The 23,836-nt window shown below is 47.3% G+C and overlaps 10 protein-coding genes across 10 annotated transcripts; 5 read left to right on the forward strand and 5 right to left on the reverse strand.

Moving 5' to 3' along the window:
- Window positions 1–964: 964 nt before the first annotated feature.
- K452DRAFT_215677 (uncharacterized protein) lies at window positions 965–1,681 on the reverse strand (the record flags this gene model as incomplete). Its single annotated transcript, XM_033536244.1, has 1 exon — window positions 965–1,681. A coding segment is annotated over one exon (717 nt), but the record flags the coding sequence as incomplete, so codon positions are not given.
- Window positions 1,682–2,764: 1,083 nt separating this feature from the next.
- Window positions 2,765–4,288, forward strand: K452DRAFT_281320 (uncharacterized protein; the record flags this gene model as incomplete). Its single annotated transcript, XM_033539489.1, has 1 exon — window positions 2,765–4,288. One exon carries the CDS (start codon window positions 2,765–2,767, stop codon window positions 4,286–4,288), a length of 1,524 nt encoding a protein of 507 aa, XP_033391299.1.
- Window positions 4,289–4,946: 658 nt separating this feature from the next.
- On the forward strand, window positions 4,947–5,647 carry K452DRAFT_363076 (uncharacterized protein; the record flags this gene model as incomplete). Its single annotated transcript, XM_033546553.1, has 2 exons — window positions 4,947–5,000; window positions 5,053–5,647. The coding sequence occupies 2 exons, from the start codon at window positions 4,947–4,949 to the stop codon at window positions 5,557–5,559; spliced, it is 561 nt and encodes a 186-aa protein (XP_033391300.1). The 3' UTR covers window positions 5,560–5,647.
- A 4,154-nt stretch (window positions 5,648–9,801) lies between these two features.
- K452DRAFT_303438 (uncharacterized protein) lies at window positions 9,802–10,243 on the forward strand (the record flags this gene model as incomplete). Its single annotated transcript, XM_033542721.1, has 3 exons — window positions 9,802–9,909; window positions 10,028–10,090; window positions 10,145–10,243. 3 exons carry the CDS (start codon window positions 9,802–9,804, stop codon window positions 10,241–10,243), a joined length of 270 nt encoding a protein of 89 aa, XP_033391301.1.
- Window positions 10,244–10,469: 226 nt separating this feature from the next.
- Window positions 10,470–12,539, reverse strand: K452DRAFT_322970 (uncharacterized protein; the record flags this gene model as incomplete). Its single annotated transcript, XM_033544581.1, has 12 exons — window positions 12,458–12,539; window positions 12,296–12,412; window positions 12,139–12,235; window positions 11,954–12,086; window positions 11,814–11,895; window positions 11,515–11,763; window positions 11,384–11,465; window positions 11,268–11,328; window positions 11,127–11,215; window positions 10,993–11,076; window positions 10,864–10,933; window positions 10,470–10,804 (listed from the first exon to the last, which is right to left on the reverse strand). The coding sequence occupies exons 1-12, from the start codon at window positions 12,502–12,504 to the stop codon at window positions 10,470–10,472; spliced, it is 1,446 nt and encodes a 481-aa protein (XP_033391302.1). The 5' UTR covers window positions 12,505–12,539.
- An 847-nt stretch (window positions 12,540–13,386) lies between these two features.
- On the forward strand, window positions 13,387–13,884 carry K452DRAFT_322971 (uncharacterized protein; the record flags this gene model as incomplete). The annotated part of the gene is made up of 2 exons (XM_033544582.1): window positions 13,387–13,472; window positions 13,557–13,884. 2 exons carry the CDS (start codon window positions 13,387–13,389, stop codon window positions 13,882–13,884), a joined length of 414 nt encoding a protein of 137 aa, XP_033391303.1.
- A 1,083-nt stretch (window positions 13,885–14,967) lies between these two features.
- Window positions 14,968–16,478, reverse strand: K452DRAFT_313874 (uncharacterized protein; the record flags this gene model as incomplete). Its single annotated transcript, XM_033543701.1, has 3 exons — window positions 14,968–15,326; window positions 15,392–15,869; window positions 15,942–16,478. 3 exons carry the CDS (start codon window positions 16,476–16,478, stop codon window positions 14,968–14,970), a joined length of 1,374 nt encoding a protein of 457 aa, XP_033391304.1.
- Window positions 16,479–17,694: 1,216 nt separating this feature from the next.
- K452DRAFT_313875 (uncharacterized protein) lies at window positions 17,695–20,508 on the reverse strand (the record flags this gene model as incomplete). The annotated part of the gene is made up of 3 exons (XM_033543702.1): window positions 17,695–18,708; window positions 18,746–19,096; window positions 19,177–20,508. 3 exons carry the CDS (start codon window positions 20,506–20,508, stop codon window positions 17,695–17,697), a joined length of 2,697 nt encoding a protein of 898 aa, XP_033391305.1.
- Window positions 20,509–20,893: 385 nt separating this feature from the next.
- Window positions 20,894–21,449, reverse strand: K452DRAFT_347550 (uncharacterized protein; the record flags this gene model as incomplete). The annotated part of the gene is made up of 1 exon (XM_033545498.1): window positions 20,894–21,449. The coding sequence occupies one exon, from the start codon at window positions 21,447–21,449 to the stop codon at window positions 20,913–20,915; it is 537 nt and encodes a 178-aa protein (XP_033391306.1). The 3' UTR covers window positions 20,894–20,912.
- Window positions 21,450–23,008: 1,559 nt separating this feature from the next.
- On the forward strand, window positions 23,009–23,571 carry K452DRAFT_239109 (uncharacterized protein; the record flags this gene model as incomplete). Its single annotated transcript, XM_033537700.1, has 3 exons — window positions 23,009–23,200; window positions 23,258–23,454; window positions 23,505–23,571. The coding sequence occupies 3 exons, from the start codon at window positions 23,009–23,011 to the stop codon at window positions 23,569–23,571; spliced, it is 456 nt and encodes a 151-aa protein (XP_033391307.1).
- Between the last annotated feature and the right edge of the window lie 265 nt (window positions 23,572–23,836).

Below are 23,836 nucleotides of genomic sequence, written 5' to 3' on the forward strand. Positions count from 1 at the left end.
TTTGTTGTGTTCTTTTTTGGTAGTTCGCGCTTTTTGTATTTGGTTTTGTGGATGTAATACAGTGGTGGTAATGAGAACCAGGTTATTCAATAACGAAAAGTTGTGGTTTCGTCTTCGATATGCATTCCTGCATATCAGAATCATCGTCTGAGACTTCAGCGAAGCCCGCGCGCTCATGTAGTCCATTTCCCGTTTGACGCAGGATTATACCCTGGACATAAAGTAAAACCTCATATCCTGAGCTCTCTCTAACCAATGGTAGAAACGTATACCGTACCCCGGGCTCACGTCCCACCTCACTCTTGCCTTTGCAGATGTCGAAGTCAATCTTGAATTCTTGGCCAGTATCCGAAGAATAGACAAAGAAGTTGTCTTTCGTTGCACCTGAGTCTTCGCCTCTTTTGAATCGCAGCGTTAAGAGCCGTCCGATGCAAATAAGATATGGCCAGAAGCCATTGGAGCTTCTCTCTGGAGCAAGCTGTTGACAACTATCGGACAAAAAAGCGTACGCCAATGGTTTATAAATGTATCCATGACCTGTGGATATTTTGTATATCATATCGTCTGTGGGGTATTGCTCGTTAGACGCCCAATGCCATGTTGGCGCTCGATTTTGTGAGCCTGGTGAGGTAGTGGTGACAGGAGAGTTCCACGTCAAAGCGTAAGGAAGCGTTCCGCCAAGGATTCCATGCGCGTAGACATTACGTACGAGCCCGGCTACACGTTTTCCAATACCCTCGACAGCTTTAAAGATATCTTTATCCGGATAGGTAAGACTTGCTCGGTTGAAGGTATTCAGTATGCGAAACCATTCTTTTTCAAGGTCCAGGGTTTTCTGAAAGTCAATATATCTTTGTGATACATTAACCAGGCAAGTCCTTTTGAATGGTAGCCGAGTACTGTCCACGAGCGACCAGAAAGGTAAAACTTCTGCCGCGTTTTCGGTGGAAAGGCACCATTCTTCGGGAAAGTCCTCACAAGCGGCCATCTCCCCACAATGCCAAAGTATCTGTCTGTCTGTGAAAGACAGCATCCTCTGGCTCAGAATCATTTCTTGAACAACCCAACCTCGCTTTAGCAACGTACTTTCGCTTAGGGCTCCGGAGCCTCCGCGGCTTAGACTATCGCATAGTTCATACCGATCCATTATCATAGCGTAGCGCTTCACAGGGGAAGTTTTCGTTGGCTGCCATGTAAGGAACATTGTCTCTTCGTCATACAGTTTTCTGTGGTGGAAGAGCCCGTTATACGGATTGTTTGCATGTGCAGACCCAATGTTTAGACAGCTATGGGAGTATACCTCCTCCATACGGCCAGCTTCCTGGATCCAGTCGTCGTGGGCAGCTTTGTCAGACTCAGACCCCTGAAGGATGCAATAGCTGTCGATCCACAGATAGCGTATTCCAAGAGCGCGGATAGTTGTAATAGTCTCCCGAAAGCTACGAGGCAGTTTGTTCGATGGTATTCCAGCTAGAAAACCAGATATGGAGTTGCTTTCAAGCACGAGAAACTCTTGGTCTCCCCAACAATGGCTCAAAGTAGCATAGGGACCTGCGATCTCTGGCTCGTCTTTTGTTATCACGAGCTTTATCGGCTCATCGGCAACGTCGAGTAGTCGAGTCGGGTACCAATCTGGACCGATGGTTTGCTCGCAGCAATGCTCTTTTCTGCATGTATCCAACCAGTGTTGCGCGAGAGAAATAGCATGATCGTTGCCTGTCCATGTATCCAATTTGGACTTATAGGCATGTTCAAACCCGGGAGTCCACGACTCAATGTTGTAGATTTCAAAGTAGGTGTGATTGTCGAAGCTCAGAAAAAAGTGATTATCGTTCACACTGGTTGATGTCAGGCGGTAATAAATCGGTTCAAACAATCGTGTTTCCGACTTCTTGAACTTTTTTTGACGATTAATGATCGTAGTGCAAAGCCAGCAGCCTTGGGTAACAGCTTCTCGAAAACTTTCTTCGGACGGATGGTGCTTCTGCGAAAACGTATGGAAGATAGGTCGTTGCTCATCAAACCAGACCTTCCACCAATCGAAGGAATGATCAGCAAAGATGGACTGGCAAATATTACAAAGTGCCGGCGGCGAAAAACCAGACAGCATGGCTCGTTGCAGTAGAAAGGGGTGTACTGCTCGCTTTCGCTTCTTTTATTATAACCATGAGCTTTTACTGTGCGAATAAACCACTTGAGAGTATAACATACAGATGTAAGACCAACTGTTTCGGTTTAACGCAAAGAGTAATTGGCGGGATAAAGCAGAGTTCAAGTTCATGTGGTGTAGGATGCGGATGGAGGATGAAGGCAAAAGCTTGTGTTAGCGATAAAGGGATCTTATAACATAGCCTACAGCCCCAATAGGCGGCAGTCGGCAATTTTGGGGCAGTGAACTTCTCCTGTTCGCCTGCATTATGACGTGTCCGCTGCTGCGCCGCTAAGTACGTACTCCGTAAGCCTTGCCGATCAGGGCCCGCTTCTCGCTCCCCTTCTTTCAGCCTGACTGCGTAGTTACGAATCTGTGCCACATACCTACATATCACTGGACAATATTGTCGCATGTCAGCCATTGATGTGAAATGCTGCAAAGGTATATGGTTTCCGGTCCAAATTGCGTCATTAAAAAACATGTGAAAACCCCGCAACAAGGGCCTTAAAAGCGCTACGCGCCCTCTCTTCCATCACAGCCCATCAAACAGTCCTGATTGTTTTCTATCAGATTCGTTTACGCAGCACCTGATTCTGTTCGGAACAAAACCAGATGGTCGATATTTCGGACCTTCCAGTTGCGGACGTTCAACACTGGAACAACATCAGTGTCAAAGTACGGTGTCCATTCTGCCAAAAGTCCCATCTCCACGATTTTCGTGGCTACGGCAATGAAATATTTCAGAGCAGCTGTTTTACCGACGTACACTGCATAAATCGCTATACTGGATATCGAATATGTTTTCCATTTAAGGACCACACAACCAGTAGTCCTCGAACAGCTTACGAAATTGATAAGGACAAAAGATCTTTCGTCAACATCGGTCTGCAAACAAATGAAGAGGATGAAGAGAATGATGATGAAAGTGAAGATGAAGTCAATGGCAAGCTTGCAAGGAAATTTGAGCAGAAAATCCAACTGCAAGAAAGCCCAAACCCGACACGGCCACAGTTTAAGGATGCTACCGAAACTCGCATCCCCAAACTCATGGAAGACAATTTTTATGAAAAGGACATAGAATACGTCTTATCCAAATGCGCTCAGGGAGATATCGAAGTTGTCAAAAATTACATCGAAACCTCACAGGAACGACATATTTTCCTTAACGGTGAAGACAAGCTGGGAAATACCGCTCTTATACTGGCTTCCATTAAAGATTGCCCGCCTATGCTCAACATACTGGTTGATTATGGCTCTGATATCAACGCCGCAAACCACATAGGGAGAAGCGCTCTCATGGAGGCTTCACTATGGGGAAGGGCAGATAACGTCCGGATTCTGCTAAACCGCGGGGCTAAAAAATCACTCCGAGATGCCAACTGGCGCTGTGCAAGAGATCTTGCTCTCCCAAAATCAGGAAATGCAGTTGAGAGATACAGGCGAGCTGGGGACAACCACCAATATTGTAAAACAAACTCGAATTTTGCGGACACACGCCGCAAGCAAATTCTCTGCATGCTGGATGATCAACCACAACAATCCATGACAGACTTAAGAGATGACAAAAACGCGGACACTGTATTTAAATACCACTCCTTTCACCGTCTTCGAGAAACAAACACCATCAAACTTGTTGCTCAGGTGGCGAATTTTCTGGTTCCATATCCGGAGAAAACCATTGGGTTGCTTGTTAGGGGAAGCCCATTTCCTAATGTTGCTGCAATGAGTGGGTGGACATACAGTGAACGCCACCCATTTAGCAGAGTATGGGGCCAAAGAAAAAAGCTGCCATTTGCCATATCCGGACAACAATGGACCCCTAAAGCTTTGCAAATTGCAGATGCTCTCGGATATAAACTGCCGAATACCAACTCGGATCATGGCAATCCTGGATATTATTATGCCTGTCACGCAGAGATGCAACTCATTGCTTATTTTGTCAACAAGCATGTTTTGCTTCCTGTAGAAAAGGAAGGACGACTTTCTGATCTCTCGAAAATAAACCCACCAGTGACCCTGACAAGCCCAACAATTCTTGTCAGTTCTGAAATATGCGACAGTTGCAAAGCATTCAGAGATCTGGTCAACAGTAAGCTTGGGCTCTCAATCCAACTATTGGCCAAATTCGAGAATTAGGAAAAGAAAATGAAGCAAAATGGCCATAGGGGTTTCTGTGTTTGCTACTAAATCGCTTTTAAGGGTTTAGATTATAACCAGATTCTATTTATTGTTTGCCTGATAGCCTTGTTATCATTGTTATTTTCACCTTCGGTTGTTGAAAGGTAGCAAAACGGGTACGCATTTCCACTTTAGACCTAAGAAGCTGTGAAGCTGGGCGCGAGGAATTGGACGCCGCTTGTCCTTCTAGATTACTGTTACCTATGGAGGTATATATGCTGCTATCTAAAAGAACACGTTTTCTCTTTAGTAGTGGTAAATGAGTAGTGCAGGGGTAAGGCTGTTGTGTAACAACTAAATAATGAGGCTGATAAACGAGAGTTATCGGAGTGATCCTGGCTGACAGAAGCAAGTGAAACACCTAATTGTTTCAGGAAAACTTGGTGAGAACAAAAATGACCGGACTAAGACCAACTTTGTTGGAAATTATCTCATCGCAGCCTTCCCTACTTCTTCACGGCGCCATTTGTGGATCCCACCGGCGCTAACCACGGAATCAAGATGCAGTAACACCTGACGTCAGCAAAGTCGGTTGACTAAACGACATTATATATATGACTATCACGTTCCCTCTTATCTCCACACTATTTGATTTCCTTTTTTCCCCTTTACAAATATGTCCGTCAACCACCTCTTTCCGGTCGTCTGCACAGCAAACCTACCATCCAGTGTACGAGTCACTCATGCATACTCCCTCTCCTAACATATCTTAATTTCTAAAGGCTATAGATGCACTCCTTACCACCGCACTCGCCGGCTCCGAAGCCCTTATTCCGAACAGCGAACCCTGCCTTGCCGTGTTAACTAGTCCCGCCGACAACCCAACCTCCATGCCGATGTACCCATCTCGCCCGCCGACCCAGCCTTTTACGTCTCCATTTATTGACCAATCTCCCGCGCAAATAGCCCATCAAGTCGGCGGGGCGAGATTCTTTGCTGTGTTGGACAAGCTATCGGCGGAGGACAAAACGGCGTTGTTGGTTAAAGTGCAGCGCGATGTCGGGGAGGGTATTGAGGTCAATGTTTTGCGGATCACATTTGATTCGGTGCAGGCCGTACTCCAGGCGCTGGAAGTGGCGAGTTTGGGTTTTGACGAGATGATGGATATTGCGAAGGATGAAGGGGGGGTTTATGGGGCGATGGAAAATAAGGGAAAAAAGATTGGTGGACCAGCGCCGCCGATGAAGTTGGGCGACATTCCACCAACGACACCCGCACCAAAGACGTGAGCCAGTCAACAACCCGACACAAAGAGAGAAACTTTAGCAAATAGCAGTACAAACAGCAAGCTAGAGCCCAGAAGCAAACAAAGTAAACACAATGATAAATTACGATGACCCAGATTAATGATGCTCGCTGAAAGTAAAACCCAGTCCCGTTTATCCACACTTAACGCTAATCCTCAATCCACTTTGCCATGAGCTTCTGAATGGTCTCCTCTGCCTCCTTCTCGTCGATCTCAATTTCTTCCGTGATATCAGTCTGCAGAAGGCTAGATTCTTCCCTCACATTGACTTCGTCTGGCGTGCTTGAACCGTTTGTATTTTTCTCGGTAGAAACGTCAAGAGATTCCCGTCTCTTTAGTTTTCCGGAGTGGTCGCGGCTCGCACCGAAAGATGTGCCCGGGGCAGTTGTATTACCAGGAGCTTCTTTGTTAGAGTTTGTAATTAATTCTCCTCTCCCTAGCTTTTCGAGGGCTTCCGTAGAAGTGTCGGCGGTTTTTTGTTCTACGGCTTTAGGCTTGCGACCAATTCTTCGCCGTATCTAAGCTCTTATAGCTCTAAGACGGTAGGAATGCTCTAAGGTTAGGGTTCGGTGGCCTATAGCGCGGATTGCGGACTTAGGTGCAGTAGTATTAAAACCACTCTTAGACTATGTCATTTAGTAATTAATTCGTTAGACTAGGATCACTGTATTTAAACTTACGTATTTTTGTTTCTCCGTAATCCACATCAATGTTTACAAAGTCAATGTCCTAAAGTTAAACGCTTATCCATTATCATAAAAGTTGGCTATAATTAGTTCGCCGCCAACGGATTGAAGATGCCGTAGAAGAATTAGGCGTTGAACATTATTAAGGCTGGAAAGAAATTCAAGTGTACCGGCAGCATTAAGCTCTTTTTATAGCTTTATATATTCTAAAATCTCCTCTTGCTAAAGCTCGACGGAGTAGATACTACAGCGGATATCTAGTAGATCAGTGTCTACGTTTACATCCATCATCTAAGCTTCTAAGCACCTCTAATTTAGGTGATGCTGTGAAGCTAAAGTAGTACTACTCTCCGTAATATCCGAAAGCTAGTTGTCGACGCCTCGGTGGAATTCTCCTGGCTTTATGTGTCTTCGAGTACTCTTCTTGGCGGAAGTTCCTTCTGTTGAAATTATTCTTACGCTTGTGGCCTGGCTGTCTTCCCTAACACTTTCTCCAGTATATAGAGCGGAGGCTTCTCTTTTAAAAGGCTTAGCGATGTGTAAGGACGGATCCTCTTTTCGCCTTGTTTTAACAAGTATAGTGTTTAAATGATCTGCTAGTGATGGTAACGAATTAGTAAATACTCAAGCTATCTACTGGCATTCTTTAGCGCAACTACCTAGAGGTTTTGTTTGTTGGGATAGTTTATTGCTTAGGTTGTAGCTTCCTAGGTAGACGCTTTCCCCTATAAAGTTAATCTGGTTGTTTAGTCGCATAATTATTACTATTATTTATATGCGTTCTTAACTCTTCCTATCTATTATTTCCGACTTAGGTGGTCCTAGACCTATTCGGTACAGCTGAGCCACATTTAGCGCGAGAAGAAGTATAAGCTTTAGCTTTTACATGTCTATTCTAAGCTTGGAAATGTTACTCTTTACGTAAAAGTACCCTGTACGCTCTTTCAAAGACAAAATTACTTTTCCAGCAGTGGACCCTCGAAACTGTAGGCTTCTACTTGCTTTCCCAAGCTCATTCTACACATTTTCGAAGATAGTGCTGCAGTTGGCAAGTGTTTTCTCGATCAAATACGGATTAAGATGACTACCACCGGATGCGAGGATATCTCTTAGTTATTCCCTTTAGTAGAGAACACGTAAGAACATACCAGTAAGAAGAATCGTCTTCATAAAGTAAAACTTACAAAATAGCGCACAAAGCCAGGATATTATTATAAGCTGTCTTAAGTTCTTTCGGTGCGCCGCGGGCGACTTAAATAAAGTTAAACAAGCTAGCAGAAATATAAATGCCGAGGCTGATGACACCGAACACACTATCAGCCACGTCGAATTCTGACATGATGAGTAGGGTAAAATTTGTTGAGTTGAGTTTGTGAAAGTGAGTGAAGGTAGGAGAGTGATTGTGAAGGCCGTCGCATTACCCTACCTACGCATCTAAAAATAACCGCTGTCTATTAGCTACGTGTACCCACAGGAAACACTGCAATATGTGTACGTAGGTGATTGAACAGCATAAAGTTTTAGTCCTAATCCTAAGGTTTCTCGTCGGTGTCGCTTTCATGCTCCGCGTAATTTATTAATCATAGTAGTGGAAGTTATCTGCGATGCCTTCAGGGTCAAATGCAGCATCATTAGTGCCGCCTTCCTTCAACGCCCTCACTAGCTCAACATACTATCAGATGTTTCTATCTGTGGGATATTATTGTTTAAATGTTGCTCCGAAACCCTTTTTTATGTCGACTGTTAGGCGGTACATAGATCGAGGACCGACTTCGGAGACAATTTTCGGCCCCCACAGCGGCGACCCGGCGCTCCTGATCGCTTCCCTGCATGTGTTTGCTCTGTCGTACGTGACACTAACACAGCTTCTCGGGGGCTGCTTGGCAGCTTCTTACCACCTGCTGTTTAATGCAAGATAGAGTAATTTTTAGAGTGGAGAAAGTTGAGATTTTTCACATCGGCGAGACATTGTGCAGCCTAAATACTATCCTATTGGATATCCGATTCTCCTCGGGCAGCTGCCTTTAAGTTTGCGCCGAGACAAAGGTTGCCTAAAGTCCATCGGTCCGCATGATCTACAACGGCTAGGGCGTCCAAGGCGGGGCACCGTGGGGGCGGGACACCTGTGCGGTCCCCGTCCGATGCCGGAACAGGGAAACCTACCCAATAATCTAACAACATGTGTGAAAAACAAAGTTCTTCACTCGTGCTAATATCTATAGAGCCCAAGGCAGACAAAGTGCTTGATTTAATGTGGGGATTGGGTTTACCCAATAATCCTTACGGACTTGAAAGAAGACTGCCACACCGCTGCCAATCCGCTATCGTCAAACCGGTGTGGCGATGTTGGTAAGCCCTGTGCTAAGCACATGTAGGTTTAAGTCAGAAATGCGTTCCTTTCGGTAGTTATAAGCCGGAAAGGTCATTTTCACGCTCTTTGTTTGATGCTCTCACAGTCCAAATACCCAAGTTAACAGTCGACCTTTGTGTTTTCATGGACATAAAGTGGAGCTTTTAGCCAGCACTCTATACAGGGCTGGAGGTAAAAGCTTATTTTTCAAACTTACCTTTAGCCTGGCCCCCACGCGGCCACGCCACGACATGTCTCCACATTTCCTCACCCCAGACAGCTCGGCTAGGAAGGCAGTGCTTTGGTATACAGCATCTCGCTCTACTGTACTGCTCCCGAAATTGTTTAGCATCATCAACAACTACTTATTTCTCTCTTGCAATCGGGCATCTTGATCATGTTAACTACTAAAGCACGGCATAAAAGAAGTTACAAGCGAAGGGAATTTTTCGCCAATTAGGCCCAACTACATAGATTGTTAAGTGCTAGATATTCAATAAGCACTAAGGCTATGCCGTTCGCCAACTACCATCACAGTGCACCGAAGTCCCGGGCCGCCATTTTTGTGGCACTGACTTTGCCCATTGTCATCAGTCAATAACTATGCTGCCTAACGAATGGTGGTAGTTTCAAAGCCTAAGCCAATCTTGGCTAGGTCTCTGTTGCTTGTCCGTAGGAATTTATTCTTTGTCAAAACGAATAGATGCCGTTTTCACCTATTTGGCGATTACCTAGGGCGGCCTAGGCAGACACAATGATGCACGTCCTCCAACATGGCAGTGCTACCCCTGCTTCCTGAATTTTTGACTGCCACGGGCCAATTTCAATAGTCTTTAAGTCTTCTCCGCGCTTTTTCGGCTGTGCATTGTATCCACAGGCTCTCCACTATCTGAGACAACTCTACCAACTGCAGCCTCGCGTCCACATTTTTTGCATCGAAATATCTTAATCAGATCCACATCGTTTTCTCCACTATCGTCCGAGACATACACAGCCTGAAGGCTGGCAGTAGCCTCAGTGAGTGCTGCGCCTCCATATCCGCCATCACCGCTTGCTGGCCTACAGACCACAGGTCTATAAGTATCACCATCACCACCACCTGTCTCTCTCCCATCATCATCTTCACACATCTTCCCCACTCAACAACAAACACCAATTTCACCGAACTATTTCTACTTCCAACGCCAAAATGCAGATCAAGGATCTCATCATTGCTTTCACTGTCCTCACCAGTGCTACTGTCATCGCTGCTCCCAGCAAGAAGAGGAGCTGTCCTAACGACTACTGGTACTGCGGTGTACGTTTCCCGCGATTTTTCCATTCCTAAGCCGCAGCTTTTTCCATGCAATTCTCATTCTACACTCTACATGAGGAATAATATTGGAAATTTCTTTGTGCTAACCAGAAAAAAACAGGTTTGTAACGGCACCAAGTGCAAGATTGCCGCTACCAACTACGAATGCACGCAGAACACTGCTGTATGTAATCCCTTAATTATCCCTGTAGGACCCCACTAACCGATACGACAACAGTGCACTGGCTCTGGTGCTGGAGACGGTGCCGTCTGCGGTACCAAGAACGACAACTTCTTCAACATCGGTGCCGACATTGAGTGCCCTCACAAGAACTAAACGGGCATTGATGGCATTGAATGCTTCGATTGCACGAGTTACGAGACACGTTCAGGGAGTAAAGAAAATATGGGGTACAAAAATAGCTTAGCTAGCTGAATTTTACATGCACTTTCTTGTTTTTTATTTCTGATGCGCTTGCAATCTGGATGTGAGGTAGCGACTGTACAAAAGGAAACTGAATTATTATGAGAAAATACGAAAAGAGAATCGCAGCGCTGACTGTCTAAGCAGTGAAGAAGTAGAAAAACTGGTTTCTCCTCGGGTTATCAATGTCTGACTGATCAGCCGCATAAAGTCTAATGTAGTTCTTGGAGGCGATTCTGCCGGCAGCCCAAGTCTTGTTGGTGAAGTCGTCGACCATCTCTGGGAGGACCCAAAAGTGGCTCTCCTCCTTCCAACCGTCGATGTTGGACGCGCGTTCGCCTATGAGGCAAATGTAGTCCTCGCGGCTCGTGCTCTTGCCGAAAGAGACAACCCTTGTCCCGATGAGCTCGCCAAAGTCGAAGGACTCAAACTTGAATATTTCGGTGGCGCCCTGGTACTTTACTGTGCTGGCAACTGTAGTTGATCGTATTAGCAGCAGTGGAGACTTTTTGGAGCTGGGACTGTTGTCTTACTATCGGTCCAATTGTCGCTGCCCTGTACCGGCCTGCTCTGCGCTATGTATGTCGCTCTCTTGATTGCACGCTATAAAATGAAAACAATTAGTATGTTGCGGCAAGCTTTTCTCTGAGTTCCAAGCTTACCAGCACTTCCAGCCGGAACGTGGTGGGTGGAACATGGTCGGGCGAATTGCGAGATTCGTCGGGGTTCTCTGAGATCAGGAGAATCTTACTGCCATTAGAAAGCACACTTTACTATATCATCCATGAAAACTTACTCTGTCCCTAATCTTTTTGGAGTTTTTGATCGCACCGTCCAGCAGCTCTGATAGCTGCGTCGAGCCCCCATTGTATTTGTTTGCGGGTACTGTATCGAAACGGTTAGCAACAATCTCAGCTCCGCTTTCTTTATTACTTACTGGTTTTGATGAGTTTCTCAATGGCCTGATACCGGGTGAAGTCATCAAACAAGGCCCAACTCTAGTGGATTAAGTCAACACATGTTCAGTTTGCTGGTCAAGGTTACTTCACGTACCCTCTTGTTTGCTTCGGAGTAGTCGAGTGGTTTGAAACGGTTGTTGAAGTCTGACAAGTTGGTGTATTTGCCGAGGACAGCGCTGGGAAATGTTGAGCTGATGATAACGCAGCTGCTTCGCTCAGACTTACAAAAGCATGTAGTTGTGTTTGCCGGAGCTCGCTTCGTCGTAGAACTTGTCGGCCTTCTCTTTGACAGCAAGTAGATCAGATGTCTCAGATGATGATATCTTTGCTGTTCCAGTAGAGGATTTCGAAGTGCCTGTTGACTCGTAGATGGCGATGCGGACAGTGGAGTTTTGTTTGATATCCTCAACGGCACTTTCAACTTCCTGGGTCACTTTTCCTTCCGTTCCATACATGGTAAACGCCACTTCTGCCCTGTAAGAGATGAGTGTACTGACCAAAGTCCTGGATTATTTCTAGCTTACGATTCCTTAATTTCTTTCTTCCGAGAAGAATTTTTGACCGTGATCGATACTCGGGCGAGGAACTGGCCTCCCCGAACAAAGTCTGCAAGGTCAACAGTTAGTACTTGCACTGCAGAAATCAGGAGTCTCGAATCCAGTACCGGTAATAAAGCGGTCGCCATAGGTTTTGACTGGGTTGTCTGTTTTGATGTCGTTGAATGTGAACTTGTTGCTCACGTTTCCTTGATGTTGAACAAGGACTTCCACTTGATAAGTCAAGGTGGTACTCTCGACCTACAAGAGATTTTAGCTCACGATTACGGCCCCAGAGAGTTATGGAACTTACTTCGCTCTGGTCAAGGACGCTGACATCGACCTTGCCGCTCTGGCCCCAACCGCTGACAGCTGCTCCGGCACTGACCTTGAGACTTTCTGCAAGCTTTCTATGGTTGCAATGAGTGTGAGAAACGGTTCATGACTACCATTGGGAAGTCAGTACTTACCTGTAGTCGCTTACGTAGTCGGAATGGTATTCTCTGTGGAAGGGGTTGTCGTTGTTTTCCGAACCTTCTACGGTGACTGCATTCCTCACACAGAGTTCTTGAAGGTACGTGTTGTAGCTGTTAAGTTAGCACAGCTTAAGAAGGAAATTATTAACTTCGTACCCTTGGCCCTGTTGCATGCCATTGATGTATGGAACAAGTTCGCCCATTTTGAATTTTGGATCGTGTGGTAAACTTCAAGGTTCAAAATTTAAGTGGTGATGTGTAGCTTGATGATGGATCTTTCAACCCATCTCCAAGATCGAGGCCCGTATATATATACCCACAGAAAGCATACGGACTCGGACTAGTGTGGGGAGCTCTGAATACTAAGCAGCAGGATAGGCCGCTCTGCATCATGCTTGACGTCACAGTACACAATGATTTCAATTGTACTTGCATATTCAATATACTTCTCTTCGGAATTCAGGTTAGATCATCTCATCTTTTACGTCACTCCGATTGCAGACAACGGAGCCTTGCCTGCAGCAATCGGAACGAGAGATGTTGAGGCATGCAGCAAGCTCTGCAATATTCCATTACTTAGTGTGTCACCGGTTGAATTGACTCAACATCTCTGCGGTTATGCGGTCAAGCCATTGCGAAGGGGTTGAGCGAAGTGTTGCTGCAAAGATCTTAAAAAAGATGTTGGGTGTCTGTTCAGTCTCTCCACAAATTTCAAATCCTATCAACCTTACTTTGATCACGGAACTCTCAAACAACGAACCAAAACCTGCAGAGTTAAACAAAGACTAAATGTGGAGAATGGTGGACGATCACGAAAACTGGCTGCGCTGTGGGAATGCATAGCCGAAAATCTTACTTACTGTGCTGCGTGCGCATCTAAGCCAAAAGCTCGGAATTGGCGTGAAATGATATGACTGCACAGCATATTCCAGTTTTCAGGTGATTTAGAAATTATCAAGCGGAAGGAATTTTATAGCTACAGCCTACAAAGCATAAATATCGCACCGAGCCCATCTGTTTTCAACGATATCCACTTCACAATCTTCCTCCAACTCCCAACTAAAACCATCAACCATACCGACATCATGGCTTACGCACAATGGGTTGCCATCAAAATCATCAACAGCTTCCGCAATGGAACCATCACCTTGAAGCACGCCCAAGCCCTCTGGTAAGTCTTTTGTGGCGTTGCTGCATTCAGTTCCGCCCGTAGTTAGAAATGCTTGAACCAACTGCTCATACTGCTATCTACTAGGGGAAAGTTCTACCGCGACGGTAACAAGGACGCGGAAATCAGTACCGACGATGTCGAGAAGATTACTATCCCTGCTGGCTCTCAGGCGACTATCTACGCATGCGGCCGATCTGACGCGTCTTCCGGCACCGAGGGAAAGATCGACCTCTATGAGGACAACCAGAAGATCTGCACCATCTACTGGGATTGCCCCTGGGGATCCAAGACCAACAACTTCCAGATCCAAGACCGCAACTCTAATGCGGGCTACATGGTTAGCGTCGGCGATTGGAGCCGCGACTCCGGCGCCATTGGCAATGTTGATGTCGAGGTTGCCAAGAAGGGCTAGGTTGTGTATGCATTCGACGATTCTCTAAGAAAGATCTTACCTTCTGGAGAATACAGTGGCGCTATGTAGTTAGGGTACTATGGACACTCTTTTTCCACAATGATATAAGCTTGAGAAAATGAATACTAAAATAGACGATGTCTGGCACTGGCCGCATTGTAATTCCCCACCTTTGGACAGTTCTCTAGCGCAGACATATGCGATGTTGACCTGGTAGAGCAGTCCTCTGCAGGCTTTGTGCCCATTGACGATAAACGCCGCCAAGAACTGCGTCGGTCTGCATGTATAACACCCGGGCGGGGTAATTATCGTTTCAAGACCTTTTTCCGAGGTTCAAAATCTAAAGAACTTCAATAAATATCTGCATATACTATTGCCAATAGCCGTCCGTGCCGTTGCGGGGTTTTGAGGGTGCGGGGAAAGCAGGCGGGCGAAAAATCTTGGAACCAATTGTCGTCTTCCATTTTACATGACTGTATCACATCGCCCCATCAACATGCATGATGAAAGCGGCACGGCTCGTAGCTGCACGAACCCATACATATACAGATGCAGTCTCCGTCACTAACGCATTTTGTCTAACATACTTTAAGTGACACGACCCTACTTCTTCAAAGAAAAGCGCGTCCATGTTGCACCAAAGAGGGGTTCACTACCGCTGCACACGTTCGCAAGCGGCATTAATGCCCAAGACGCAGTATGAGCAAACTGTATAACAGCGATGGCGGGTCTGACTGCGTGTTGAAGATGTGTAGACCAGTTATATCTTGTCAATGCTTCACACCCTTGACGGACCTGAAATCTGCATATACTGGTAGCAGAAAGCGTTTTCATTCTATAAATTTTGGCTGCAAATGACGGTTTGCTAGCATCGACACAAGGCAGCAGCAGGGTCGACAGAAGTGAGTAGGTAGGCAGTAAGCCAGCAGTGCGTTCGTTCGGCAGCGTTCTCGTGAGACAAACTGTTACTAGTTAGTATGTCATCGTCATTGTTCTGCTTGAATACATGCCTTGGATGCATATGCAGCTACGTTATCTTGGATCTACCTTGCCTCAACCACACCTGTTCTCTGCTCTTTACTTTCAGCATGGAGTAGTACTCTCTGGGATTTTTATAGGCCCTAGACGTTCAAACGTAGGCATTCCGGTAAGCATTCCGGTAACCGATGTCCGATTAAACTCCACAATGTGTACTCTGTCCTCATCGCGTTCCAGCGCGTATACCTGGCCGGACTGGGTTGCAGTGATTGGGGAGAGTGCTATCACGTTCTCCATTCCGTCTACGGATGTGACTGAGGTCCAATCATTTGCCGGAAAGCCATCCAAATACGCCATCATGACACCGCCGTCTTCTTTGGTTAAGATGACTTGGCCGTATCGCAATGAGTTTTGGGTATATGACATGGCTGCAATTTGGCTTCCGGTGGGGATAGACATGTTTACTGATTTTCCAAGTCAGTAATTGCTCCCAGTTACATGAATAAATAAATACTTATATAGAACTTACGGTTTAGATTTGAATCTTTCCATTGGGGCCTATTGTTTTTTGCAAAGAAAAGCTCGCTCAATCTCCCTTGTGCGCTGAGGTATAGCGCCACGTTCGGCTCCTTGTCACCTAATGTGGCGATAGGTTGGATGGGAACGAGCGCGTATGATGTGCCGTCGTCCGGGCCAACACCGTCTGGCAGGTATGTACCAAAGTATACAGCATTATTATAGGGATATGCGACAGCGGTCTGATTGTCCCTGACTGGTGATTGGAAAACGTAAATCGTAATAATTGTGCAATTAAAACAGGCCTCGTTTTGGTCCTCACAGTAAGTGTAGCACTGTGTGTCGTATGCCGCAAGGCCCGAATTCTCCGTAATTTCCCATGTGTCGTCGGGAGCAGAGGCTATCTCCCAGGCAGAGCTCCCCCGGTCTGCAGCCCAGATGTTGCGAATTTTGTTGTTGCTGGAGGAGAAGTCGAGATGAAAATCAGTATTCTAAACAAATGTATTAGACATGTCTCTTGTCGCAATATCCATGAATTTAAAATTGCGCGAAAGTAATCTTACCATACGGTCGACCGAATCAAAAGCAGCGATAGGTGTGCCCTTTCGGGGGGCCATCCCGGTTGTGTTGACAGGAGACAAATCCCACTCGTCCTTGCGCACTTCCCGATCAGCCATCCAGATGTTAAGGCAGCTGTCTTGAAAGTATACATGTACATGTTCAAGACCTTGTTTGTCAGTGTAGTTAGAGGCTGAGATTCGTGAGAATGGCGCAGGACGACCGGATATGTTGTCTTGAGTAATTGAGTTGTTTCCCGCATTGGAGTTTCTGTGTCGAGTTACACTAACGCCGACCCCGACTCCCACGGAAATTCCGATGACTACTAGAGCCGCGGTAATCACTGAGGCCCAAAAGATGGCTTTGCGCAGACCGCATATCGTTGCGGCCTCCGCTGACCTAGATTTTGCCTCGCTTGGAGCCGCTACCTCAGGAAGAGCATCCTTGGGAAGAGCTTGTGGTGGATTATCAGTGGGTTTGACCTGTGGCAGTTCGGCGCTGGTATCCACTTCTAACGTGCTGTAGTTATCCTGGTGCGACATTGTGGCCACGAGCAGATGATTGTGTCTTGAAAATGAGGGAGGAGGACATCGTCGCTTATTGAGTTTATGGTGGAGTCAGGAAAGTAAGCAAGCCGGGGTGTACTTGCTTTTGCCCATAAATTGGGTTCCATTTTTCCTCGTGTTTCATCTCCAAAATGGTGGTCCGCTGCGTATAAGCATGTCTGTGATTCGCAAAGAAAGTTGTCAGGCTGAGAAGTAATGACATGAGCCGCAGACAAGAACGATCAACACGTTTGCATACTACTCTCAGTTTACCGACCTGCGCAAGGCCTTGTACATACCACGTATTGTATTTTGGTGTTGTGGGCTGGTGGTGCGGGGAAAGCGGTGAACCTCGGAACTGGTAGCCGCCTTGGCCGTCACCCGGGGCTACCTATGGCACGTTAGCCATTGATCACCTCCACTAAAAACAGTTGAGCTGCCACACAATGAAGGTATTTGAGAGGGTATTACCTTTAATGCTCTTCCGCCACCAATGAAATGCCCTGCAATAACATCTACACTCTACTTCATCAATTCCAATTTTTGTTGTCTCTGTTCTCTAGGTACGGAGTACTCGTTAGGTTTTTTCAACCACGCTCAATCCGCTCGATGACAAATTCTTCAGACATGGGAGTTTTGAGATTTTCGCTTCGGGGAGAACCACGCACTCGGATCAGGCTGTGGTCTGTTTGCTTTGGCTGTAGTACTTTTTGGTTTTTTCGATTCCGCTTTTCATTTTCAGGCTGCCAATTCCTCAAAATACGATGTGCTGCTGACTTGAACCACTCCGGCTTATGACGCGCAACAGAACTACAGCTGTCAGTGAAAACGTGGTCAAGGCTGTCGTCGCCATCTTGATTATCAGTTCCGCTGAAGGAGCTGCAGCTATACTGAAGACACTAGCGCCAAAGCCTAATGGCAAAATGACCACAGTGGCGTAGGTGAAGTAGCGAGTGTCTTCGGCGCCGCGGAGCCCAAGATCTTCCCGGATCTGGTCACGTCGATTGGCCAAAGTCTCCCTGGTGACCGCAGGTTGGCGTGCGCTGTCCTGAGTTGATAGTCTTTTGCGCATTCGAGATCATGTTCATGGACGCGTCAGCTGCTGCCCATCCCACACTAAAACAGGTTTACGATGATCGAAGGCCTCACAGATGAGGGTGACAGCTGAAATGCCACGGCCGCAAGGCGCAACAATGCCAGCATGTGAGCTCCTCTATCTCGCCCTTCTGCCTTTTCTTGGCCTTTCAAGGCCGTCCTCGAAATCAACGTCCTGGTCACCTTTTCTCTCATCGGCGTCCTCTTGCCGCGTGAACTCGGCTTCCCTATCCTGTTCCAGCTGCTCAATCTCAGTGTATTTCCTCTTGCGTATTGTCCTCGAGCGCGTGTTTGTCTTGCCCTTCTTTTCGACGCGCCGTTGGTGCACACTCTCCGCATGGACAAGGTCGTCGTATAATTCAAAAAAGGGGATGGCGAGGGAGAGGTTGGTGACGAGCTCTTGGATGTGGACGGGATAGTCTTCAAGGACACAAGGAGGGACGAAGTCGGTGAGAGGGAGGGTAAGTGTGCCTGGTTGCAGAGTCCCAGCCACGTCGCGTAAGACGTGCTCGTCTTGTTCGACTTCGGTGAACTCCTGGCCGTCATCGGCAAACTGGAGCGGGCCTTCTCGCCATATGCTGACTGTGGCAATCTTGGACGGTGGTGGCTTGAGTTTGTTAACTTGGGAGCGGGGCGACTGGCGCTTTGGCGGGGTATAGTCGATGCCTAGGGCGATAACGGCGCTCACGTTGCCTTTGGTTCTGCGAATGAAATCATCGGCAACCTTGGGAAGTCTCCTGCGCTTCTGACTGTAGGCGACTTCAACGACGGAGGAGTAGAGGGCTTCCTCATGTTGGAACTGGCCGTCTGGGCACCGGTAGCTCTGCGGATCGGGAGAAGCATTTGAATCATCTGAATTGTCCGTATCTAGGTCGATTGAAGTGGAGCCCACGTGTATAACGCCAGCCATGAGCTGGGTAAGTTGGTCTGGGTGTTTCGCCGTCAACCGCCTTAAATGCTCCTCAATGCGGGCGCCAAGTCTCTGATTCAGTCTGTCATGAAGCGACGTTAATCCCATGCGGATGATGAATAACCCGAGGTCGGCGTCGTAGTCGAATCGGCCCTTTGTCTCGTACCAGCTCGCGAAGTCCCGATCGTCGCCCTCGTCGACGCGCCACAGAAGCTCGCAATACTGCGACACGGGCAGTTTGTGCTCAACCCAACCTGACGCGGACGCGTCCAGCCAGGTCCCCCGGTGTATGTCCTTGAGCTTGCCAAGGAGTCGCTCGACCGGAGGAGCGGTCGGGGTGCGGTGGGGGCTCGACAAGGGCGGCGATGGAGGCGCGGCCGTAGTGAGTGGTTTGGGCGTGCGAAACGATGAGCTGAAGGAAGATTCGCAGCTCGGAGGAGTTGTCATGGTCGAGCTGCGCAGAGTTGTGCAGGCTGGAGGTGATGAGTTGCAAGTCGCTGTTTCGGACAGCGACGCGTGACCGACGCTCGCCGGCACGTGACAGTTCCAAAACTGGCTTAGCACAAGGGCTGTCCCGCTCTGCGGTCTCTGTCTTTTGCTTCGTTCTCAACTACAAAAGGGATGCTACTCTATCAAGATCCTCTGGACGCGAAAAGGAGGCAAAGGAATTCTGTCGTCCCACTCATACACCTTCCTCCAAATCCAATTCCCTCCAGGATTTCGCTCCACTACAGCAACAAGCGTCTCACTTCCGTCTCCGCGAAACGTGTACGGCACCGTATCATAGAACGGCGGGCCTTCTAGAGTCCGCAGGAGTCCCATGTTTTCCAGTTTTACCCCCGTTTCAATGGCAACTTGTCTGAGTCTTTTCCCAGTGCTCAACGCGAGCACCCCCATGTGCCAGAAGTACGAAGTTTGGTGTAGAATGTCGTCCACGTAAGCCTTAGATGCTGGAGAAGACGAAAACTTTGAGATGCCTTTTAAGAAGCAACTGGGGGCCTTCCGTAATGCTTTTCTAAAACCTTCATCTTTGAGTTCACCAATTAACCACCTAGCTCTCAAACCATCCTTAGATCGGTGCCCCTCCTCGCTTCCGATGCCTTCGTCGGCGAAGTGGCGTGTCTTGATCTTCCGCGTAGACTCGATTTCAAGAGGAAGGTCTGGCCGAGCTGGGGCCCAGCTAAGTCCTTTGACGCCAGATATCCTTGGAGCATCGGACATTAAGAAGCCAGTGTTGACCAAAATGTTCAGAGGGTCTCGCCAAAAATTTTCCGCGGTATACGACAACTGGCTCCCGCATAAGAGGCTCCAGATTACGATTTGATCACCCTGTCGACTGGAATGTCTATGAGTAAGTACGCTCGCTGCGGTTTCTAAATGTAGCTCGTTACTACGTTCTGCGCCTAACTCTTTGGAATCTCGCTTTTGTCGACCTTTCGTGGGGAACAAGTGGTCCATGGTAAGGAACAATGCTGCTAAATCAATGTTTCCCTTGGCATGTACTGATTTTACGATGTCGGCAAGCGGGACTACCTCATCATTTTTGCAAAGGAGGTATACATTTTCGGCCCCTTTAAGACCCTCAAGGAGTGTCCAAGCTCTCACATTCCAATCGGAAACAAGCAGTGCTGCGATAATCGACTCATCGGTTCGGAGCGTTCTGTTCCGTGCGATGTCAATACGCATAACATCCATATCACAGATTAGAGTGAAGCGACTCGAGCGGAACACATTGTTGATTTCGGCAATTGCTTCTTTCCGGAGCTGATGATCCTGTGGTATACATGGTGTGTCCATCCAGTACGACTGGCATGCGAACTGACGTGCTATTTTGAAATAGCGTTCATGCAGGCAGGCGTTGAAGCCAGTAGAGTCCTTAACTTTTTCTGGTCTTCCACCTTGGCTGTGGCTCCAAACGTGGGAGATGGCAATGGTGTTTGTTGAGGCAGTGCAGTATTTCAAAAGGCCATTTTTGGCTTGATCAAGGCATACTGCGCGGGCCCCCAGTAGAGCCTCTGACATGATCTATCGCAGGTTGCGGAATGTGAAGACTGGTCCTCTATCCGCGCCCCAGTGAATCTTCGGCACTGAGCAGGGGACTTTCCAGAGCATTGAGAGGTGGATCCATCAAGATTGACAATGCAGCGAGCAGGTAGATCCCCAAACGTGTACTGGTATACGGAGATGAAATGATTGAGGTCCAGGCCTGTTGCTGCGCGGTTCGTCCGTAGAAGCTCGAAAGACCATTTGCACATGTACGGAGAAAGTGTAATAGCCCCTAGATCTGACGATGAAGCATTAAAATACTTCTCAAGGCGTTTCAGTTGACGTCCCGTTGAGCTGATTGACGAGTTGCGCTCTATGCTGCTGCCCCAGTTGATATTGATGAGCAGGACATACCACCGATGCAACACTGTACAGCGCAGCTAAGCTTGCCATAAGAACACTCTTAGTACGAATAGTCGCCCTGTCCTGGTCCAGGTCTCTTTGGCAATTTCAAATGTCGTCCTAAGTAATTCGGCAATAAAAGCAATATACGTCTCAAAATCGGTTCCCGCATAACCTTCTCTTTTCTCCAGGTTCCTCTTAACTGCTATAAAGACCTTGAGCGCCATCTTAATCGAGTTCAAGTCCACGAAGTGTGCTACCTTAAGACTCTCCAAGGTCCTACAGCTAGGTTCGGCAGCGAGAAATCCGGTATCGAGACGGTTAAGCGCCGAGTCATTGGATATACTGTGGGGCTGATACACACTTGTCGGTATTCTCTTGAGGAGTCCCAAAGCTTGATTTACCAGGTTCTCTGGGATGTCGCTGATATCTTTCAGGCGGAAATCCAGTCGCTTCCCGATTGAATCATCTAGGCGCTCCAAATGTCCATGGGGATCAGTGATTAACTGACACCATTCACGAACAAGAACTTTAGCATTCTTAAAATGCTCGCCCTCACTTAGAGGCCCTTCCATGAAAAATGTCGACAGGTCTTGTGAGGGATCTAGGGTATGAAATCTCCCCCAGGTTCACTTAGAATTATCTGGCAGCTGGTGATTGATAGCGTCTTGCAACACATCGCTGACACGATCGATCAAGCGCGAGCTTCCGTTGGGGAGCTGTGTCGAAGTCATGATATGAAAGTTCCAGAATGATTCGGCAGCAATGTGTCTTAGTGGGTGGGAGCCTGCATCTTATATTGTCTCGCTTGCCGCTTACTTACCCCGCACATGCTGGTGTGTAAAACGAGTTTTCTTGTGCGACAAACATTTAGCCGGCAAATCAGGTGGCTTTGTAACTTGTAACTTCCACCCCTACCAAGCGAGATTCATCCCGTAACGAGATAATAACCCTTGAATAGAGTAGAAGTAAAGCCTATTCGAGGTGCTTGTAGGTATGTATACGCCTGGAAATCTCCTTGATTATATAGAGGACACAAACAACTGACTGGAGAAGAAGCATGCCATGGGGACTGCTTATATTCTTATTTGTCTAGCTAGGCGGTGCATCTTGGTTCATGGTGACGGAACGCTGTATAACTCCCTAATTTGAAATTCGGCCCCTTGAAAGAAACAGTGTTGGTTCTTAAGAAAAGAAGACCTTCCTCTCTAGTCTCTCGGTGACAAACTCAACGACGAATAGCTATGTAAACTTGTAGTAAAATAATTCTTGCAGTGCTTTATCTTTCATGTTGTGATGCAGCTCGAAACGGGTTAGCGCATCGGCTTAGTCAGCTCCCGCCACCTTTCCGTGCCGATCGTTCATCGCTCTCCATCCCACAACCATCTCTCTGTCGATGACAGATATGCCTCCATCGCTGGTGATAGAGCCACTTAAAGGCTTCTCCTGTTTGGCCTGTCGGCAGCGCAAGGTCAAATGCGACCGGCGCACGCCCAGCTGTTCCAATTGCGACAAGACAGAGAAGCCATGCAGCTTCGTCCCACTCCCACCTGTGCGCGGGAAGTGAAAAAGAACAACCCCTCCCAGAGAAGGCCTCCATGCAAACTGACACAATATGAAGAATGGCGAAGGCGTATGGCGCAAAGCTTGATCCGTCGGAAGACTAACGATTCTGACTCGGAAACAACTGACACCGGGATGGCGCAAACTTCGGGCTGTCTCCATTCGAAACAGAGATGCGAAGACGACTTTGGTGGCATCTTGTTCACGTGAATTTTCGCGCGGCTGACGTGGTAGGCACGACACCGTCTCTGGACCTTTTCGGCGGAGATACAAAGATACCTCTAAATATTGACGACGGAGACCTGTACGCGTGTGTGGCTGCTCCGCCGGATGAACGCAACGGCATCACCTCCATCGCATTTTGCTTGGTCAAATGCGAGATCCTGGAGGCTTTGCGCAAATTTTGAAGGCGTGTTCCGGTGATATGCGCCGGGAAATGCTCTTCAATCCAGATATCACACTCGCCTGGAAGGACAGTGTCATAAAACATACTGAGGACCATTTGGAAAAGAAGCGTTTACGATATTGCGACCCGTCGATAAAGTAGATTTGTTTTACTCTTGCCTCCAACATGGCTTCATCCATCGAGCTCGACATCAATACGCCGACCAGTCCAACCAAGGGCAAGTACCTCTGCCTCACCATCTGCGGATACCGCAAGCCAGGCATGAGCGAGGAAGACTATCGCAACCACATGGTCAACGTCTCGGCACCCATGACTAAAGACTTGATGGTTAAGTACGGAATCAAGCGATGGACACAGGTACAACTCCTCTTTTGAGGATGGCACGCTTGACATTTTCACTGACAAAGCAAAAAGATTCATAACCAAAGCTCCACTCGCGCCTTGATGAGCGAGCTGTTCGACCCTCAGATGTGTATTGTCGCCGACTTCGACTACTTTAGCCAAGTTATTTTCGAATCCATCAAGGACTATAAACGCATGAAGCAGGATCCGTGGTACAAGCAGCACCTTGTAGGTGATCACGAGGTCTTCGCTGATACAAAAAGAAGCATGTGAGTGTAATCTTCGTTATTGACTGAGTCAAATTATTAATTAATGACAGGATGACTATCGGGTGGATTGAAGATTTTATTAGGGATGGCCAAGCTGTCAACGGTTATAAAGATTGATGCTTTATTTTAGTACCGTCCATCTTTGAAATTAGGACTGCCTTCACTCAAGCGTTTGATGGTTGAATTTAAGCACTGGAACTCAAGTAAAAACATAAAAATAACATAAGAATAAGGGAATTGCAGTTGGAAAAGGCGAGTTGTCGTGACTGCGCGTTAAAAAAAAAAAAGAAAAGCCGGCATTTCTAGCATCAGTCGGTTGATCCAGAGCACAGGCACTACCAAGCCCCTTAATCATGTTAATCATGTACCCGCAGCATCTCAC

This window comes from Aplosporella prunicola, assembly GCF_010093885.1.
Source record: "Aplosporella prunicola CBS 121167 unplaced genomic scaffold K452scaffold_95, whole genome shotgun sequence".
Classification (NCBI taxonomy): domain Eukaryota; kingdom Fungi; phylum Ascomycota; class Dothideomycetes; order Botryosphaeriales; family Aplosporellaceae; genus Aplosporella; species Aplosporella prunicola.